Genomic DNA, 21,929 nt, shown 5'->3' with positions numbered 1-21,929 from the left:
GGTGATGGTAGAGACGGATACATTAGGGGCACTTAAGCAACTCTGAGATAGGCACTACCTCAGCAATAGAACATTACAGATCTCCAGAGGCCACGTCCACTGCTGTAGGCTTGTCTGTGCTTACGGGCTGTTTTCTTGTACTAAGCTTGTGCTTTTGCACAATTTGTTCTTATATGTGTAGAATTTAATTCTGGATGTTGTCCATACCTCTGCGCCAGTGATGTTGCTACCCACAAGCTCTACACTGCACCTCTACCTCACTGTGCTTGTACACCTGATAATAAATTCACTTTGGCATGGAGAGACAGCGAGGAGTTGCAGTCTAGAGGTTGGCAGCCCTGCTCGTTACCTGCTTTCCCTGCAGGACACAGCGGTACACAGAGAGGAGCTCGCCCTCTGCAGTCCTAAAGAGGACACGAGTACTGCGGCGACCCTGAGCCTTCTCTTCACAGGACGATATCCCGCTCCCTGGGTCAGAAACATCCAGCGTGTGGTGACAATACAGTCCCTCAGGCTCGGGGTGCAAATCCAGCTCCTCCGAATCAGAGCCAGATATACTGGAGATTTCACCTGCGTGACAATGAGAGGGAAGGGTGAGAAATCGGTAACCGAAAGGGTGTGAATGCTGGGCTGAGGCAAGAGACCAGAAACAAAACCATAACTGACCAGCACCACCCATCACACACTCCCGGGGTCAGTCACAGAGTGAAGCTCCCTCTACACTATCCCATTACTCACTCCCGGGGTCAGACACAGAGTGAAGCTCCCTCTACACCGTCCCATCACACACACCCAGGGTCAGACACAGAGTGAAACTACCTCTACACTATCCCATTACTCACTCCCGGGGTCAGACACAGAGTGAAGCTCCCTCTACACCGTCCCATCACGCACTCCCAGGGTCAGACACAGAGTGAAGCTCCCTCTACACCGCCCCATCACACACTCCCAGGGTCAGACACAGAGTGAAGCTCCCTCTACACCATCCCATCACACACTCCCAGGGTCAGACACAGAGTGAAACTACCTCTACACCGTCCCACCACACACTCCCAGGGTCAGACACAGAGTGAAGCTCCCTATACACTGTCCCATCACACACTCCCAGGCTCAGACACAGAGTGAAGCTCCCTCCACAATGTCTCATCACACACTCCCAGGGTCAGACACAGAGTGAAGCTCCTTGTACACTGTCCCATCACACACTCCCAGGGTCAGACACAGAGTGAAGCTCCTTGTACACTGTCCCATCACACACTCCCAGGGTCAGACACAGGGTGAAGCTCCCTCTACACTGTCCCATCACACACTCCCAGGGTCAGACACAGAGTGAAGTTCCCTCTACACCATCCTGTCACACGCTTCCAGGGTCAGATACAGAGTGAAGTTCCCTCTACACTATCCCATTACTCACTCCTGGTGTCAGATAGAGTGAAGTTCCCTCCACACCATCCCATCACACACTCCCAAGGTCAAACACAGAATGAAGCTCCCTCCACACCCCCAGTGATATGTTAAGACCAGAGTAAACCCTATGTAGTCATTGCAGGGCGTTGTACGACAAAGACTGAATAAAACTCAGTTGCGGGTTTGTCAGCCATTACCCGCTATTGTTTCGAAGTTCTCCGCAGACACCGACTGGGCTCCCATGAGTCGTCGTCTCAAGTTGAACCTGTGCCAGTCCAGCCTGTAGTGTTCGGTCTGTGGAGAGAGATTGTATGTTGTCAAGCTCAAAGTTGTCCAGTGTGAATCCATTAAACAGCTGGCCCTATTCCAGGGTGACCACGTCAGGGACTCTGAACTAATTTAGTGAGGAAGCTCACAAAACAAAACCCCTCAAAACATGCTTTCATTACTTGAGCAGGCTCTGGGAGTTTCACAAACAGGCCCAACTCTTTAACAGGAAGTGGACCATGCTTGATTAGAAATCAGGGGCAGCACTATAAAGTAGCTGTTAATGCAATACTAATACAGCATCAACAATCAGGTTCAATTCCCGCTGCTGTCTGTAAGGGGTTTGTATGTTCTCCCCGTGACTGTGTGGATTGCCTCTGGGTGCTCCAGTTTCCTCCCACAGTCCAAAGACTCAAGGGTTACTAGGTTAATTGGTCACGTGGGTGTAATTGGGCAGGATGGACACATTGGGCCAAAGGGCCTGTTACTGAGCTGTATATTCAACTAAGAACTAAAATTAAAGATGAACGAGGTGTGAGTTTACCAAGTGTGAACAACTCGAGCCAGCTCCCTCCTGGGCACTAGCCTCCCGGCATCGAGCACATCTGCAAAAGGCCGTGCCTCATAAAGGCGGCATCCATCGTGAAAGACCCACACCATCCAGGACGTGCCCTCTTTTTGTTACCACCATCAGACAGGAAAGTACAGGAGACTGAAGACCAACACTTAAAACTTTAGCACTGCTTCTTGCCCTCTGCTATCAGATCTCTGAATGGACAGTGAAGCTGTGAAGACGACCTCACGTTTCGATCTACTTATATGTTTATTACATTTCTTATTGTAATTTTACATCTTGTACTGCTGCCACAAAACAACAAATTTCTCAACATACATCAGCGATAGTAAACCTGATAGACGATCCCATCCTGCCGACTGCCCCACTCTGAGGTCCGACCTCAGACAACTGCATCAGGGAACAGGGGGCGAATCTCTGGCATCACAGTCCACTTCTCACATATCGAATGCTTTTGCCCCCATTCCTCCACCTCCTTCACTCCTGATATCCCCTCTCCACCAACTCTCATATGGTACAGCAGCATAGCGATTAGCGTAACCATTTACAGCATCAACTATAACATCAAGGTTCAAGTCCCGCCACTGTTTGTAAGTTTGCACGTTCCCCCATGACCACATGGCCTTTCTCTCACATTCCAAAGACTTACAGGCTGGGGTTAGTAAGTTTTGGGCATGCTATGTTGGTGCCAGAAGCACGGTGACTCCCTCAGACTGTGTTGATCATTGACGCAAATGACGTATTTCACTGTATGTTTTGATGTTTCAATGTACATCGGAAGATCCTACAAAACACAGTGGATTCAGCCCAGTACATCTCTCCCAACCACTGAGCACATCCACATGAAACGTTGCCATAGAAAAGCAGCATCCATCATCACAGATCCTCACCTCTTGCTGCTGCCATCAGGTAGAAGGTACAGGAGCCTCAGGACTCACACCACCAGGTTCAAGGACAGTTACTACCCCTCAACCATCAGGCTCCTAAACAAATGGGGGTAACCACACTCATTTCAGGACTCTTGTATCTTGTTATTTCAGGCTCTCGTTATTTATTGCTACTTATTTCTATTTGCATTTGCACAGTTTGTTGTTCACTGATCCTGTTTACAGACACCGTTCTACAGATTTGCTAAGTATGCTCACAGAAAAAGAATCTCAGGGTTGTATGTGGTGACATAATAAATTGTACTTTGAACGTTTGAACTTTAAACTCTGAACAAAGTTAATCTATATCTTTAATCCCAACTGTCCGGGGAACAGCAGGTGAACTTTTAACTCCACAGTCAGCTGGTCACAATCTCAAAGCTCAAATTAAATTTATTATCAAAGTGTCTGTTTCTGTGTGTGCATGAGAACGTGTGTGTGTGTGTGTGTGTGTGTGTGTGTGTGTGTGTGTGTGTGTGTGTGTGTGCGCGCGTGCACAATCTCAAAGCTCAAAATAAGTTTATTATCAGTGTGCAATGTCACCATAAACTACCCTGAGATTCATTTTCTTGCAGGCATTCACAGGAAAACGAAGAAATACATCAGACTTTATGAAAACTATAAGAAACAAAGATTGACAAACAACCAATGTGCAAAAAGAGACAAATTGTGCAAATGAAGAATAATACTGAGAACGAGTTGTAGAGTCGTTGAAAGTGAGTCTGTAGGTTGTGGAATCAGTTCGGAGTTGAGGTCAGTGAACTTATCCACATCGGTTCGAGAGGCTATTGATTGTAGGGTGATAACTGTTACTGAGCCTGGTGGTGTAGGACCTGAGGCTCCTGTACCCCCTTCCCGGTACTAGTGAGAAGACAGCATGGCCTAGAAGGTGGGGTCGTTGATGATGGATGCTGCTTTCCTGTGACAGCGTTCCCTTGCAGACATGCTCAATGATGGGGTGAGCTTTTTCCTGTGATGGACTGGGTTATATCCAATCAGCTGCTCACACATCAAATGCTCTGTCCCTACATCCCCACGTCCTTCACCACAGACACCCCCTGTCCACCAACCCTCTTCCATGCCCTGACCCACCCAGCTCTCCCCATCACCTGCTCCCACCACACTTCCCTCCCTCACCGTCCCATGCCAGGTGAACCACTGGAACATACCTGCTCCTCTCGGCTCTCAAAGCTGCAGCCACAAGCTGAGCAGGACATCCTGTCGGAGATCTCTGGCAGAGCCGGTTCCCTGATGGTCCTCACCTCGCCCGCAGTATCCTCTGCAGAATGAGAAGCCCCTCGGTTAGGTGTTTCAGTGATATGGTGCAATCAAGCTGGGAGTTTCTCCCCAGAAGCGTAAGAGGCTTGGCGCAACCTCACGGAAATGTATAAAATTCGAGGGGCGTAGACAGGGGGCAGCACGGTAGCGTAGCAGCTAGTTCAATCGTATTATAGTGACCTGAGTCAATTCCTCTGCTGCCTGCCAGGAGTTTGTACATTCTCCCTGCGACCGTGTGGGTTTCCTCCCACATTCCAAACACGTACCGGTTAGGGTTAGTAAGTTAATGACATGCTATGTTCAAAGCAGAAGTGTGGTGATACTTGTGTGGGCTGCCCAGCACAGCCCTTGCTGATTTGATTTGACAGAAAAATTTCACTGCATGATTCAATGTCCAGGTGACAAATAACAGTTCAAAGTTAATGTATTATCAAAGTATATCTATGTCACGATATACAAACGAGATTCATTTTCTTGTGGGCATACTCAGCAAATCCCTATTAGAATAATAACCATAATAGAATCAGTAAAAGACCATATCAAATGGGCGTTCAATCAGTATGCCAAGGACAACAAACTGTAAATACAAAATGAAACAAATAATAGTAATAAATAAGCAATAAATATCGAGAACATGAGGTGAAGAGTCCTTAAAGGTGAGTCCATAGGTTGTAGGAACATTTCAGTGATGGGCAAGTGAAGTTATCCCCTCTGGTTCAGGAGCCTGATGGCCGAGGAGTAATAGCTGTTCCTGAACCCGGTGGTGGGAGACCTGAGGCTCCTGTAACTTCCTCCTCATGGCAGCGGCAAGAAAGCACGTCTCGGGTGGAGGGGACCCTGATGATGGACGCTGCTTTCCTGCCACAATATTTCATGTAGATGTGTTTAAAGGAGGGGAAGGGCTTTACCCGTGATGGATTGGGCCATGTCCACTCCTTTTTGTAGGAATTTCAGTTCAAGGGCATCGGTGTTTCCATGCAGCCAGTCAATATTTTCTCCTCTACACACTTCTAGAAGTTTGTTGAAGTCTTAGCTATGCTTAATCTTCACACACTCCTAAGGAAGTAAAGGTGCCTTACATACTGGGTCCAGGACAGATCCTCCAAAATGACAACACTGAGGAGTTTAAAGTTGCTGACCCTCTCCACCTCTGATCCCCTGATGAGGACTGGCTCATGGACCTCTGGTTTCCTCCTCCTGAAGTCAACAATCAGCTCCTTGGTCTTGCAGACATTGAGTGAGAGGCTGTTGTTACGGCACCACTCAGCCAGATTTTCAATTTCCCTCCTACATGCTGATTCACTAAAATAAAGCTAAAAGATAAAAAAGGAACAATAAAAGGTAATGGGATGGATGACCACAATCTTCTTCCCAGTGTAGGGGAGTCTCGTTTTAGAGGGGACAGGTTTAACGTGAGTGGGGAAGTCTTAAAGAGGACCGAAGGGGCAAATTCTTCACCCAGAGGGTGGTGGGAATATAGAACAAGCTGCCAGAGGAGCCCAAGTACAATTACAAAGTTTCTGGATATGGAGAGCAAAGGTTAAAAGGGTTATGGGCCAGACATTGGCTAATTGGAGTAGCTCAGCTAGGCAACTTAGTTAGTATAGAGGAGACTGACTGTGGGTCTGTTTCCGTGCTGTGGCACTGCAACCCATTGGCCATTTGGCCTGGAGACTCCACGCTGGATGGTCAAATAGCAGTGGCTGAGCCACACTCTGGTCCTCACAAAATGAAGGACAGATGAACCACTCACACGACTCAGTAAAGTGGGGCCTGACATCCCAGGAAGAGAAATCAGGAGAGCAAACGCCAGCCTCAGCCTTGGAAAGGGACAGCAGTTTCAAGTTCCAGGGTGTCAACATCTGAGAGGATTATCTTGGGCCCAACATATTGATACACTCATGTAAAAGACACATCAGTGGCTATACTTCATTTGGAATTTGAGATTTGGTGTGTCACGAAAGACTCTCGCAAATTTCTACAGACAGACTGTGAAGAACATTCTATTGAGGCCTGAGTGCTCAGTGGGGGGTGTCATTGCTGTTTTTGCTGGCCGGGAGGGGGGTCGTTGCTCTGCTGCTGCTTACGTGTGGGAGGGAGCTGGGGAGAACTTTGGGGTTCTAACATTTAACTGACATTCATTCTTTAGGGCACTCCTCTGTTTTCATGGATGTTTACAAAGAAAAAGAATTTCAGGACATATATTATATACATCTCTGACATTAAATGTACATTTTGAACTGGTTGCGGCACCGTCTGGTGTGGAAGCTCCAATACACAGGCTCAGAAAAAGCTGCAGACTGAGGCGCTTTGGTACGGAACCAGTTCTGCGGTAGAGGCCTGCAGTCACCGACACAGCAATACACTGAAATGACTGGGGTAGCCGTCAGTCCTGGACTGTCTCAGGGCTCCGTGCTCTGATGTTTCAGGCTCCATGTGTTATTTGCTCACATTCTGCCGTTTGCATGATTTGTTCTTTCGCTCGCGCGTGGGTGTTTGATGTCTTCCTTAAATGGGTTCCATGGTGCTTCTTTGTTTTGTGACAGCCTGCGGGAGGATGAATCGCAGGTTTGTATGCTGTATACGTACCTTGGTAACTTTGAAAGTTGGAAACTCAGCTAGCTCCATCATGGAAACTCGCTTCCCCACCATCCAGGATTCAAGGATATCTTCAAAAGGCGATGCCCATCCATCATTAAGGACCCCCATTACCCACGCCATGACCTCTTCTCATTGCTGCCAACAAGGTGGTACATGAGCCTAAAGCCACACAATGGATGTTTTAGGAACAGAGAGGAAATACCCCTCTGAAATCAGATTTCTAAACGGCTCATGAATCCATGAACACTAACTCACTATCCCTCTTTTGCAAATTTTATTCCAAGTTTTAGTAACTTTTTATGAATTGTACCGTACGGCTGCCGCAGAACAATATTTCACATCTGTCGGTGACATTCCACAGGAGACTGTGGGTGAGGATGTAAGGGGAAGGAGCGAGTATCGGTGATTGTGGATGTGAGTCGGTGTCGGTGGTTATGCTCACTGCTGCCCACCCCACTCCCCTGCCAGGGTCAATGCCTCCAGCTCCGACCCTCCACTCCATTACCTGCCGGTCCCGGTTGCCCTGCCGCCTCCGCCGGCCTCAGGCCCGAGGCCTCGAACACGGAGCAGACCCGCACCGCCGGCCGAACGGTAGCCATCGCCTCCGGCGGTATCATGGGGCACTTCCGCCCCGCCGTGGGTCACTTCCGCCCCGCTGATCCCGGCACTTCCGGTCGCTGCTGCAGTTGTTTTGGATTTCCGCTGCTTCGGGGGTGAGAGAAGGAGGAGGGAGAGAGGGGGTGTGGGATATGGGGTGGGGGCGAGGGTAACAGACCCGGTGGTGGGGAGAGGGAGAGGGGAGGGTAACGGGGGGGAGGGAGTTGCGGCGTAACCGGGGCACGGGGGAAGGGAAGCGTGACCCTGGGAATGGGAGTGCGGTTTGGAGGGTAGACTGTCACCGGGACCGGGGGTATCTGGGGAGGTAACAGGGGTGGTGTGCCAAATGGCAGCGCCTGGGGACGCTGTGTGAGGGATGAGGGTAGGGCGAGGTGTTGTGCATTTAATATTTCAGGAATATTTGAATAATATTGTTTGGCTAAAGATTCCTTGTTGTTTACATAATTCATTACGGAGTATATGTAAGAAGTATGTGAATGGCATACAGCATTATGCCACCACGTCAATGCGGGCACCTCACTAAAGTAAAACTAAACGTACGTGAGTTATCCCCGGCTCCTGTGTTTTACTTTTGATTAATTTCTGGAGTAACGAAACAATGGTGATCGGGAAGTTTTAAAAGAAACCCGACACAACTTCCCTACCCATTGAATCACAGTGAGACGGTCGAGTTTAAAAAAGAAAACGCAGCACATTTTTCTTTGGAAAGTGGGGGGAGAGAGAGAGAGAGAGAGAGAAAGAAAGAGATGTTTGAGTTTTAAAAGAAAGCTTAGCACATTTTTTTTTCTTCGCAAGTGGCGAGAGACGGTTGAGTTAACAGCAAGGCAGAAAACAGATGAAATTTGCAGTTTTGTAAATAGTGAATTCTGGACAATAATAGTAAGTAAATGAATAAGCAGAAATGGCTGGCTACATCAGAAAGGTAGATGTGTTTGATTGTACAACGAATAACTGGATAATGCATACTGATAGAATTGAACAGTATTTTAAAGAGAATGGAATAACCAATAAGAAGCGAGTGCCAGCTTTGCTGAGTGTATTAGGTGAAAGAGCATATAGTTTGCTTAGAAGTTTGACTGTTCCAACTAACCAGCAGAAAATTACCTTGGTTGATATCGTGAAAGTAATGCAGAAACATTTAGAACTGAAACCATTGTTGATTGCAGTACGCTTTAGGTTTTGTAAGTGGAATAAAAAGGAGTGTCTATTTCAGTGTATGTGGCTGAACTGAAGAAATTATCTGAGCATTGTCTGTTCATTGATGGGCTTAATGATGCACTGAGAGAGCATTTAGTTTGTGGAATCTTACAAGAAAGCCTTCAAAAACAGCTAACTGAAGCATAACTCACATTTAATAGAGCATTTGAAATTGTTGTATCAAAGGAAACAGCAAACAGAGACACAATTGAGTTGCACTTAGGAATGAAAGTGAGTTTGAACAAAATTGCAACATCTAACAAATTGCCTGGATGAACAAGTTGTGTCACCATTACAGCAAGAACGCACGTACACCAGACCAATGCAGGTTTAAAGATGAAACTTGCAGAAAATGCAACAAAGTAGGATACATACAAAGAGCATGTTCAGCAGACAAAAATAAATGGATTGCACAGGGAAGAGAAAAAATTAAAAAGTCAAGTTGCAATTTCAGAAAGAGCACCAATCTGCATGCTGTCGATGAAAAATCTGATAATCACGAGAGTAACGCAGGACTGAGTAGCCTTGAGATTTACAGTGTGAAAACCAGCGATAAGAAATATTACACAGAGGTGAATGGCAAATTAATGAAAATGGAATTGGACACAGGCTCGGCTGTTTCAATCGTTCCACAAAATGAGTTTGAATGGCATTTCAAAGATACTAAACTGAAACCTGCAGATATCCAACTAAGAACTTTACCAGAGAAATGATAACTTCTGTGGGACTGACATTCTTAACAGTGAAGTACAACAAACATGCCACACTGGGCTTGTTTGTGGTAAAAACAGGAGAGCCTGTATTGCGGGGCCTTGAGTGGCTGAGCTGAGATGACTACAACTCAATCCACCATTTGGATGCCACATGCTCTGCAATAGAGTCAACTGAAAGCAAATCAAGAAAGGTACTGGATGATGCCATAGCCATGTCCATGGATGGCATTGGAAAACTCAAACATATCAAAGATAGAACGGTGTTAATTGAAAATGCCACATCCAAGTTTTACAAATCCTTATACCATCCTTGATAAAGTAGCCAGTGAGCTAGACCACATGGAAGCTGAAGGAATTCTTTCCAAGGCAGAATAGAGCATACAGGCTATGTCAGATGTCCCAGTAGCCAAGAAGGATGGATCTTTCAGGATCTGTGGTGAATTTGAGGTCACCATCAACCCAGTACTGAAAGTAGATCAGTACCCTCTGCCCAGGATAGAGGATTTCTTTGCAAACCTTTCTGAAGGGAAACCCTTCCTACAAATGGAGATGGAAGAAGAGTTACCTGGATGACATCATTGTTACCAGTGAAGTGGACAAGGAACATCTCCAAAATCTCAAGACAGTGTTAAAAAGATTAGAAGATTATGGGCTCTGAGCATGATTAGACAAGTGTGAATTCTTTAAACCGAGCGTCACTCATAGTTGTCACTCCATTGATGCAGCTCAGTATGCTAAGAAAATTCAAGCAGTGGTGGATGCTTGAGGGCCAAAGGACGTGTCACAGTTGCAGCCCTTTTTAGGATTTGTCAATTACTATAACAGGTTCCTGCTAAACCTGGCTGCTGTGCTCCACCCCTGGAGCTCATTACTGCAGAGCAGGAAGAAATGGCGATGGACAAAGCAGTGTGAGGTGGCTTCCCAAAAGACAAAGGAAATGGTGACATCAGACACTGTACTCACACATCATCCAGGAAAGCTGGCAAGTGACACCTCACCCTGTGGTGTAGGTGCAGTCATATCACGTTATGAGTGATGGAAATGAACTTTCTCTTACCGCTGCAGAGAAACATTATGCGCAGGTTGACAGAGAGAACTTGATTCTGGTTCAGGGTGTAAAATGTTTCAACCAGTATTTGTGTGGGAGAGAGTTTACCCTCGTTACTGATCATCAACCACCGGTGTCCATTTTCAATCCACAGAAAGGTATTCCGCTAACAGCAGCACAAATGCCGAGCTGGGCTCTGTTTCTTAAAGGACACAATTCCAAGATTGAAAATTACCAAAGAGGACACTCCTCTTGACATATTCTCCCTAATGCAAATCGAAAGTCTCCCTATTACGACAGAGATGATTCAAAGGGAAACCAGAAAAGAAAACCCTCACTGTTTCAGGTCTACATGCCCACCCAAAATGTGCAACAGAAATTCCAGATCCCCCAGTGCCGGGATGAGCTTGCCCTTGACAGGGGTTTCTTTATGTGGCAATTTATAGTTGTTGTACCATCTAAACTGAGAGCCAAAGTATTGGTCGAGCTACATGCTGGTCATCTAGGTGTGGTCAAAAATAAAATTGTTGGCTCAAGGCTTTGTCTGGTGGTCTGGGATAGATCAGTAGATCAAACAGCTTGCCATGCACTGTTTGGGATGCCAACACGTCCAGAAGGTGCTAAGAGCAGCGCCTCTCCATCCCTGGGAATGGCCCACATTGCCCTTGCAGAGGATTCATGTGGATTTTGCTGGACCATTCTCAAGAACACATTTCTTGGTAGTAATGGATGCAGCTACAAAATGGCCAGAAATGTTCCCAATAGACTCCACTACAGCTTCACACACTGTTGATGGTTTGAGAAACCTCTTCTGAAGGACTGGTATTCTGGAACACTTAGTCAGTGACAATGGACCGCAGTTTGTTACAAAACAATTTAAGTCATTCCTGAAAAGGAATAGAATAAGACATATTACATCTGCACCATACTACCCTGCTACAAGTGGCTAGGTACAAAGTTTTGTCCAGGGTCTAAAGAACACACTGTGAGCAATGTCGGTAGAACACACTACAGTGACACTGAATCAGAAGCTCATCAGTTTCCTCCTTGCATATCACAATGCAGCTCACTCCCCAACCAACAACTCACCAGCTATGCAGTTACTAGGTCGTCCCTTCAGTTCACGCTTGGATTTCCTCAAATCCTATCTCAGAAGGAGTATACAGGACAAACAGGTGAGAGAAACTGAGGACTCCTCAAACAAAGATGTTCAACATTTCACTCCTGGACAAGCAGTTCTGGAGAGGGACAAGAGAAGTGATCAAAAGTGGGTACTTGGGAAAATTAAGGACAGAACTGGACCACTCTCCTACACAGTGGGGTTTGTGTCTGATATCATCTGGAGGTGAGACATCGACCAGTTGAGGAGAGCTGAGTCAATTGTCAGAGAAGAAAGATGTCCAGGGCTGTCAGAGCCACTTCCTGCAGTCCCAGAGTCAACCCCTACAACTACCTCCAAGGAGCCCCCAGAACCTGAGATTGTCTCACAGTTACAAATCTCTCCTGCCAAGCAGAGTGATCTCCCTTGTCAGGAAAGATGATATCCCACAAGAGTAAGAAATCCTTCACAGTAATTTAATCTTTAGGCCTGAATAGGACAATGTAAAATTCACTATGCTGTGGATGTCTGTACAGTCATTGTGCTAAAATAAATAAATGTGTGTATATGTATATATTTATATATGTTTATGAATGTACAGTTATATATGTTTATATGTACTATATATATGTGAATATATGTATATAAATTGAGATGCATTCTAGATTGAGTTAGAGTTTATAGCTGAGCAGGGAGGAGTGTTGTGAATTTAATATTTGAGTAATAGTGTTTGATGAAGCATTGTTTGTTGTTTACACGATTGATAATGGTTTATATATAGGAGGATTCTCGGGGAGGGGGTGGGGATTCCCAGTGAAGGGTGGGTCGGAGCCCTCAGCCAGCACCGTGGGAAAAGGAAAGTGAAAGCTGACTATTCTTGGAGCCGGCACCACATTGTTACTCACTCCTCTGAAACACTGCTCCCCGCTTGCTTCATGTTTCTCTACTATTATTCCACTGGTTTTACACCATTATATTCCCTCTCTAGGTGCCGGTTCCAGTTGTACAGACATTGATGGTGACGGAGCGCGGTCAGTGTCGGGCTGGTTGAGGCTGACACCTCGACTCTGGAACCTGTGTGCTGGTCCCCCGGTGACGCGAGGGATGGATGTGTAGATGGCGGAGTTTAGCACAGAGTACCAGCGGCTACAGACGTCCGACACCGACACCCCACCTGGTGAAGAGGAACTGCTTGTTCACCAGGCTGATGGCGGCAAATGTAAGTCACAATTTCTCTCCCATCCTGATCCAGTCCTTCAGCAGGACCGTGGACATGTCCTCTGATATCCCGACTGTGTTCACTAACGTTCCATTAGCACATTACAGAATCCAGCCTCCCCTCCACGGACTCAGTCTATGCTTCCCGCTGTCTCACTAACCAGCCAGCATAATCAACAGTCCCTCCCACCCCGGACATTCTTCCTGTCCCCCGCCTCCCGCTGGGCTGAAGATACGAAAGCCTGAAAGCATGTATCAACTTTGTGCGAGGAACCTGGGAAATACAGATCCATAATTCCCTGAAAATGGAATCACGAGTAGATAGGGTCGTGACACAGTGGCCTTAAATCAGAGTACCGAGTGGGGGAAATAGGGATATTGTGTTGAAATTGTATACATTGGTGAGGCTGAGTTTGGTCTACTGTCTGCAGTTCTGGTCACCACACAAGGGAAGGAGGGTGCAGAGGAGATTTGGTTTTGCTGACATTGAGTGAAAGGCTGTTGTTGTGGCACCATTAAACAAGATTTTCAATCTCCCTCCTATATGCTGATTTGTCAGCACCTTTGAATTGGCCAGCACCAGTGGTGTCGTCAGCAAACTTACTGTAAATATGGCATCAGGGCTTCATTTAGCCACACAACCAAGGATATAAAGCGAGTAGAACAGGGGGCCAAGCACACAGCTTCATGGTAGGCCTGTACTGATGGTGACTATGGAGGAGATGCTGTTGCCAATCCAAACAGACTGAGGTCGGCAAGTGCTTAGAACAGTGCAGTACAGGCCCACAATATTGTGCTAACCCTTTAACCTAAACTAACCTTTCCCTCCCATGTTGCCCTCCATTTTCCTTTCATCCCTCTACCTATATTAAGAGTCTCTTAAATGCCCCTAGTGTATCTGTCTCTACCACCACCTCTGGCAGGGTATTCCGCACACCCAGCACTCTATTTAAAAATCTACCTCGGACATTCCCCCCCCCCCCATGCTTTCCTCCAAACACACTCAAATTTTTCCCCCTCATATTAGCCATTTCCACCCTGGGAAAAAGTTTTTGTCCACTTGATCTATGGTCACTTGATTAAGGGAGCTAGGGCTTTACTCTTTGGAGAGAAGGAGGATGAGAGGAGACATGATAGAGGTGTACAAGATAATAAGAGGAATAGATAGAGTGGATAGCCAGCGCCTCTTCCCCAGGGCACCACTGCTCATTACAAGAGGACATGGCTTTAAGGTAAGGGTTGGGAAGTTCAAGGGGGATATTAGAGGAAGGTTTTTTACTCAGAGAGTGGTTGGTGCGTGGAATGCACTGTCTGAGTCAGTGGTGGAGGCAGATACACTCGTGAAATTTAAGAGACTATTAGACAGGTATATGGAGGAATTTAAGGTGGGGGGGGTTATATGGGAGGCAGGGTTTGAGGGTCGGCACAACATTGTGGGCCTAAGGGCCTGTACTGTGCTGTACTATTCTATGTTCTATGTTATTATTTTGTGCACCTCTATGACGCCACCTCTTATCTTTCATCACTCCAAGGAGAAAAGCCCTAGCTCATTCAACCTATCCTCATAAACCAAACTTTTCCCACCAAATGTATTTGCTTTCCAGATCTTTGCCTGTTCTTTCCACCTCTCTGTTATTTTTTTAGCTGTCTCGTGTCTTCACAGATTAATTTCCTCCCTGTCTGTGTATCATCAACAGATCTGTGGCATACCACTCAATACACATTGTGCCAACTAGCAGGAAACCTACCTCAACCCAGTTTGTGACCAACCAGCAGAATCCCTCTGTTATCATGTGCTTTACTGCTTGCATTAGCCTTTGTGGCACCTTACCTAATGTTTTCTATTCATCTAGACCTGTGCTTAATTCTTAGATTTCAAATCTCTCACCGTGCATTAAGGTTAGGGAGCAGCACAATCCGCCTTTCAGCACTTCCCTCAAAATTCAGAGTTCAAAAGTTCAAAGTAAATTTATTATCGAAGTACATATATGTCACCGTAAGCAACCGGCAGAATCATTTTCTTGCAGGCAACACAGTAAATACAAACAAAAATAATAATCATAAATAATCAGTAAATATTGAGAACATGAGATGAAGAGTCCTTGAAAGTGAGCCTTGAAAGGAGTTGTGAGTAAATTTGAGAGTGAAGTTATCCTCTCTGGTTCAAGAGCCTGATGGTTAGGAGGTAATAACTATTTCTCAACCTGGTGGTGTGGGTCCTGAGACCTCTGTACCTCCTTCCGGTTGGTAGCAGCAAGAAGAGAGCATGGCCTGTGTGGTGGGGGTCCCTGATGATGGATGCTGCTTTCCAGTGGCAGAGCTCCGTGTAGCTGTGCTCAGTGGTGGGGAGGGCTTTACCCATGATGGACTGGGCCCTATCCACTACTTTTTGCTGGTTTTTCCATGCAAGGGCATTGACCACATCACTGGTTACCACATCAGAATCAGGTTTATTATCATTGGACGTCCACGGTGAAATTTGTTGCTCTGAGGTAGCTGTGTAGTGCAGTACATAGGAATACTACAATAAATCTATAGTGTGAAAAGGGAGCAATGTCGTGAGGTAGGTTCACAGACCGTTCAGAAATCTGAGGCTGTAGAGGAACAAGCTGTGAACCCAACAAGGGCAGGTGGAGGTAGCTCGCTGGGCAGTGCATGGACGAGTTGAGCCAAGAGTCTGTTTCCATGCTCTAAGAGTCTAGGACTGTCCCTCAGTGTAACACTTCACATTCCTCTCCAGTAATTTCAGCTGCTGCCTATTCCAGTGTCCCCCAGAATCTGTCACTGTCCTTTACCTGGTTCGCTCTGCTTTGGGTGGCGTGTTGCCTTTACGTTGGGAACTTGTGCCCTGCGCTCCCCAGCCCTTAATGCTCCTAAAGAAACGGTGATTCCAGCACTGACCCTGGGACTCCACTCGTACGTACCTCCAGTCTCGGGTGGTTGAAGTTTCAGTCTCCTAGAAAACTTTCTGAACAGGTTCCGACAGTGAGAGTGTTAATGCATGAGGAGCAGTTGATGGCTCTGGGCCATAGTCGCTGGAATTCAGAAGAATGAGTGGGGATCTCATTGAAACCTATCGAATATTGAAAGACCTATAGTGGATGCGGTGAGGATGTTTCCTATATTAGGGGAGTCTAGCCTCAAAATAGAGGGACATCGATTTGGAACAGAGATGAAGAAGAATTACTTTCACCAGAGGGTGGTGAATCTGGGGAATTCATTGCCATGGACAGCTGTGGAGGCCAAGTCACTGGGTATATTTAAAGTGGAGATTGATAGGTTCTAGATTAGAGCATCAAAGGCAATGGGTTAAGTCAGGAGAAAGGGGTTGGGAGGGATAATAAATCAGTCATAATGGAATGGCAGAGCAAGCTCAATGGGCTGAGTGGCCTGATTCTGCTCCTTGACTTACATAGACCTGCTAAGGCAAAGAACTGCTGCTGCTGGAAATTGGGAAATGCTGCAGGTGCTGAGCCTGACAAGGACAACACGCAGCCATGCTCTGCTGCAGGGATCTAGCCAGGGCATTAGCTCTGTTTATCATTCTCTGCTACAGCTGACCTGCTGAGTACTTCGAACAGCCGCCTTGCACGGTGAGGTGGCTAGCTTAACTATACAGCAGGTTCAACTCCCGCTGTTGTCTGTGAGGAGTTTGTACGCTCTCCCCGTGACGGCCTGGGTTTCCCCCGGGTGCTCTGGATTCCTCCCACATGCCAAAGGTGTACGGGTGAGTGGTTTATTGGTCATGTGACTGTAATTGGGTAGCGTGGGCTCGTTACCTGTTACTGCACTGTGTCTCTCAATGAATAAATAAAACAATCTGTTTTCACGGTGGATTTTGAACCTGTGATGAACTTTGCTTTTATTTATGGTTTAATTGGCTTTCCTCTGCTCTTTGAACCTAAGCTGTTTCTAACCTTTATTATTCATTTCATTCCTTCCAGCTCCATGGCATCACATTGAGAACCTGGACCTGTTCTTCACCAGAATATCCAAACATGGTGGCTGTTCCACCGCAATCGTGGAATTTGCCTCTTCCTGCAGTGTGCCTGATGCAGTTGTTTGTGTGTCTGTCTGTAATGTAGTGGAACTGCAGGTTGGCTGTTGTGTAGTTAAAGTGGATAACTGTATTGTCCTCTCCCCTGGGGATACCTGTACGGTGTCTGTCAGTCCCCTCCCCCAGGGATACCTGTACAGTGACAGTCCCCTCCCCCAGGAATACCTATATGGTGTCTGTCAGTCCCCTCCCCCAGGGATACCTGTACGGTGACAGTCCCCTCCCCCGGGGATATCTGTACACAATGTTTCCGTCATTTCACGGACTGTTCCCCTTCCTCAGACCTTCTCTCTTTAAGTGAGGTGTCTCTTTCAATTCCCCTTCCTCAGCAGTACAGAGTTAGAGTGAGTGTCTGTGATGTTTGCCTCGAGGCACGGTGGGGTTAAGGAGGGATGCTTGAGAGTTCTTTGTGATGTGACGTGCCTGCAGACTGACCACAATCCTTTCCTTAACCACCTATACATCTACCACCTACATCAGAAGAATGGCTTCCTCTGCATGGTACTTGGTGAAATGTTTGAGCTAGTGTAAGTTGTGCACTTTGTTGTCACTAACTCTGCCCGAACCACAGTCCTATCACAACATTGGAGACAGGTGCAGGCCATTTCCACCTTCTGCCCCACCGCAGCCCCACCCTGCCCTACCGTCCCCTGCCCTGCCTCTGAGGCTTTGCCTTCTGAGGGTGTCCTCGATGCTGGGGAGGCTAGTGCTCACGATGGTGCTGGTTGTGTCTCAGCCTTTTCCAATCCTGTGTAGTGGCCCCTCCGTACCAGCCGGTGGTGCAACCAGTCAGATTCTGTAGAAGTCTGTTAGAGTCTTGGTGACATACCAAGTCTCCTCCGACGACTAATGAAACAGAATCAGAATAAGGTCTATTATCCCTGAGAGATGTCGTGAAATTTTTTGTTTTGTGGCAGCAGTACAGTGCAAAGCAAAGAGAAAAGTTACGACAAGTTACAATGGGGCACCAGGTAGCGTGACACTATTACAGCTTGGGGTGTCAGAGTTCAGTGTTCTCCTCCGGGATCCTCTGTAAGAATGTTTGTACGGCCTTCCCGTGACCGTCTGGGTTTCCTCCCACAGTCCAAAGACGTACTGGTTGGTAGGTTAGTTGGCCACTGTAAATTAAATAAGAAGTAAATGTTGCTGGGCAGTGTTGAGGGATCTTGGTGTTGCATCAGCCCCCAGGGACCTCCTGCTCAAACTTCTGTCTTGTTTTACAGGCAATTTGTTTTTGTCGTTGCGTTCACGACCTTCCTGGTTAACTGCGTTGATTATGACATTCTGTTTGCCAACAAGGTGCTGAACAGCACACACCACAGCAACCAGGTGGTCAAGGTCACTTTGCCTGATGCCTTCCTGCCCCCACACACCTGCACAGCCAGGTAAGGAACTCTGCTAAGTCGGGGTGGGGAGGGGGTGGTTTGAACTGTCCCACCTCACGGTCACCACACCACACACCTGCACGTCTAGGTAAGGAACTGTGGTAAGTTTGGGGGAGGGGGGATGAAATGTCCCACCCCACAGGCACCACACCACACAACTGGACGGCCAGGTAAGGAGCTGTGTTAAGTTTGGGGAGGGGGGAATGAAATGTCCCACCCCACCTCACCCACACATCTGCACGGCCAGGTAAGGAATTGTGTTCTGTCTGAGGTGGGGGGAACAGTACTGTCCCATCCCACAGGTCCACACTTGTCACATGGGATGGTTCCTGCCCTGTCTCAGGCAGGTCACGAGGCTGTTCTGCCATTCAATCCAGTTTTAACTGATGTGACACATGCAAAATGCTGGAGGAACTCAGCAGGTCAGGCAGCACCTGTGGAAATGAATGAACAGTGGATGTTTCGGGCCGAGACCCTTCTTCGGGCCTGGAAAGGAAGGGGGAAGATGGCAGAATAATAAGTTGGGGGGAGAGAAGGAGGATAGCTAGAAGGTGATAGGTGATGGGGGAAAGGCAAAGGGTTGGAAATGAAGGAATGTGATGGGAGAGGAGAGTAGACCGTAGGAGAAAGGGAAGAAGGGGAGGCACCGGGGGAGGCGATGGGCAGGCGAGGAGAAGAGGTAAAAGGCCAGAGTGGGGAATAGAAGAGGAAAGGAGGAGGGGAACAAGTTATCAGGAGAAATCGATGTTCATGCAATCAGGTTGGAGTCTACCTAGTGGAGTATGAGATGTTGCTTCTCCACCTGAGTGCGGTCTCATCATGGAATAAGCGGAGTAGGAATGAGAATAGAAATTCAAATGGTATTGGCCCTCGTTCCATTGCTATCCCTGTAGCCCTAGTATCTATTCATCCCTGCCTTGAACAAACCCACTCACTCTCCCACTGCGGCTCTAATTCCGGAGATTCACCACCTGGGAAATGAAATTCCCTGTCATCTCCATCTTAGATGGGTAGACCTCAGTCTGAAGCTAAACAGCTGGGGCGTAACAGTTAGCGCAATGCTTTACGGTGCCAGCTGTAAGACTGGGGTTGGGTTCCTGCCGCTTTCTGTAAGGGGTTTGTACATTCTCCCTGTGACCACGTGTCCCCACGTGCTGCAGTTCCCTCCCATATTCCAAAGACGTATGGGCTGGGGCCAGTCAGTTGTGGGCATGCTATGTTGGCACTGGAAGCATGGTGACACTTGTGGGCTGCCCCCGGCACATCCTCGGACTGTGTTGGTCATTGACACAAATGATGCAGTTCACTGTATGTTTCAATATTTCAATATAGATGTGACAAATAAAGCCAGTCTTTATCTTTATTCTTTTAAACAACTGGATGAGGACATGACAGATGAGTGGGGAAAGTCTGAGGTCGCCACTTCAACAGGAAAAAACTTGGAGAGCAGAGAATCTGTTGGCCAGAGAGTCCGGGTTTGCAGAGAGACCTGGGTACTCTTTTATCTCTGATAGAACAGGTACTTTTCGAGCCATTGAGTTCTACAGCAGAGGACCAGGCTCTCCCACTCAGCTCGTCCATGCAGAATGCAATTCCTGTTCACACGAATCCCAGTTGCCCACGTTTAGCCCAGCCCCTCTAAAGCTCTGTTATCCCTCTACCTGTCCAAATGCTTAAACACTGTGAACGTACCTGCCTCAACCATCTCCTCTTGTAGCATGTTCCATAAAGATGAGCTTTTTTTGTGAGATTACATCAAATTACCAAAACATACAGTAAAGTGTGTCATTTGCTTCAACAATCAAATCAACGCAGTCTGAGGATGTGCTGTGGGCAGCCTGCGGGTGTCACCATAACTTACTAACCCTAACCTGTGTGTCTTTAGAATGTGGGAGGAAGCCCATGTGGTCACGAGGAGAACGTACAATTTCCTTAGAGATCGAATTCTGGTTACAATCATTATGCTAACTGCTATACTCACTGTGCCACCCAGCACCCATATACACACCACCCTCTGTGTAGAAAAGCATGCCCCTCGTGTTCCTTTCAAATTTTAAAAATCTTACCCTCTCCTCTATACTCCTTAGTTTCATACTCCCCCCCAGAAAAAGACTGACTATCCAGCCTATCTATACCCTATACCCTTTAGTTTCATACCCCCCCCGCAAAAAGACTGACCATCCAGCCTAACTACACCCTTTAATTTCATACACCCCCCGCCCCCCCAGAAAAAGACCATCCAGCCTGTCTATACCCTTTAGTTTCATACTCCTGCCCCTGGAAAAAGACTGGCTATCCAGGCTGTCTGTACTATTTAGTTTCATACTCCCCCCCACCCCAGAAAAAGACTGACCATCCAGCCTATCTATACCCTATACCCTTTAGCTTCATGCCCTCCCCCCTCAGAAGAAGACTGACCATCCAGGTTATCTATACCCTTTAGTTTCATTACCCCCCCCCCAGAAAAAGACTGACCATCCAGCCTATCTATACCCCTGCTAATTTATATATTCTGTCCAATTTCCCCTCAGCTTCTAATGCTCCAGAGAAATCAAGTTTGTTCCCTTCTCCTTAGAGCGAATGCTCTCTAATCCAGACAGCATCTTCAATCCCTCTCTCCAAAGCCTCCACATGCTTCCTGTAATGGGAGGAGCAGCACTGCACACAATACCGAACTACAGTCTCACCAAAGTCTTACTTAGCTGGAACATGACTTTCCAATTATTGTACTCAATGGGATTCATTTCAGATTTATTTATCACATTTACATTGAAACATGCAATTTAATGCATTGTTTGCGTCAATGATCAACACAACCGGATGTGCTGGGGGCAGCCTACAAGAGTTGCCACTTATTCTAGTACCAATATGAAGCATGCCCGCAGTGTTCAGAAGAACAACATAACAACAAAACAGCAGCAAAACAAATTCCTTTGCAACCCTACCACCCGCCCAGACAGGCCCCCTCTGGGCCTCCAGTCCTTTGTTCCATTTGTTCTGTGAAGAGTGATTATGCAGATTTGGTCCATACCCTTGTGTTTGGACACCAGAAAGCCTGTCTCAACAAGTCACAGACACTTCCAGTAGGGTGTGGTGGGGTGGATGTGGGGCAATTATTTCCCCTGGTGGAGGTGTGTAGGAGCAGGGAGAAGGGGTTGGCCATTCAGGATAGAGTGCAGAGTAACTTGTGTCCATAGGTGGATGGCGAACCTTTGGAATTCTCCCACTGAGAAGTCCGGGAGCTTCAGTCATGGTGCTTGCTGGGTTGGTGCAGGGAAGCAGCACTGAGATGAGCAATCAGACTGATCTTATGGAATGGTGCAGTAGGCATGAGGGGCAGAATGGCCTCCTGCTTTCTCGAGTCCCTACAATGTGACCCAGCTCCCTGTGCCTGAAGGAAGTGTGAAAAGCCAGGTTAAACCACATTTGGAATACTGTGCTCAGTTCTGGTCACCTCTTTATAGGAAGGATGTGGAAACTTTGGAGAGGATGCAGAGGAGATTTACCAGGACGCTACCTGGATTAGAGAGCATGTCTTATG

The 21,929-nt window shown here is 47.1% G+C and overlaps 2 protein-coding genes across 9 annotated transcripts in view; one reads left to right on the top strand and one right to left on the bottom strand.

Moving 5' to 3' along the window:
- Positions 1 to 7,695, bottom strand: part of ankzf1 (ankyrin repeat and zinc finger peptidyl tRNA hydrolase 1) — a 41,708-nt gene extending 34,013 nt beyond the window's left edge. For 4 of the 8 annotated variants that reach the window (XM_072261133.1, XM_072261136.1, XM_072261134.1 and 1 more), the window contains exons 1-4: positions 7,559 to 7,689; positions 4,344 to 4,453; positions 1,605 to 1,701; positions 350 to 570 (exon numbers count right to left, since the gene is read on the bottom strand). In XM_072261133.1, coding sequence (XP_072117234.1) covers positions 350 to 570; positions 1,605 to 1,701; positions 4,344 to 4,453; positions 7,559 to 7,670 — 540 coding nt within the window. In that variant the 5' untranslated portion in view covers positions 7,671 to 7,689. Of the gene's footprint in view, positions 1 to 349; positions 571 to 1,604; positions 1,702 to 4,343; positions 4,454 to 7,041; positions 7,213 to 7,558 lie in introns of all 8 variants that reach the window. The other 4 variants (XM_072261135.1, XM_072261140.1, XM_072261137.1 and 1 more) reach the window with 3 other exon arrangements.
- A 17-nt stretch (positions 7,696 to 7,712) lies between these two features.
- atg9a (ATG9 autophagy related 9 homolog A (S. cerevisiae)) overlaps positions 7,713 to 21,929 on the top strand; it is a 39,660-nt gene continuing 25,443 nt past the window's right edge. The window contains exons 1-5 of the mRNA XM_072261141.1: positions 7,713 to 7,766; positions 12,717 to 12,947; positions 16,891 to 16,936; positions 17,468 to 17,530; positions 18,227 to 18,388. Of these exons, the coding sequence (XP_072117242.1) occupies positions 12,845 to 12,947; positions 16,891 to 16,936; positions 17,468 to 17,530; positions 18,227 to 18,388 (374 nt within the window). The 5' untranslated portion in view covers positions 7,713 to 7,766; positions 12,717 to 12,844. The remainder of the gene's footprint in view (positions 7,767 to 12,716; positions 12,948 to 16,890; positions 16,937 to 17,467; positions 17,531 to 18,226; positions 18,389 to 21,929) is intronic.

The sequence above is a fragment of the Mobula birostris genome, chromosome 6 (genome assembly GCF_030028105.1).
Source record: "Mobula birostris isolate sMobBir1 chromosome 6, sMobBir1.hap1, whole genome shotgun sequence".
NCBI lineage: Eukaryota > Metazoa > Chordata > Chondrichthyes > Myliobatiformes > Myliobatidae > Mobula > Mobula birostris.
This window is presented reverse-complemented; position numbering and strand designations above follow the sequence as displayed.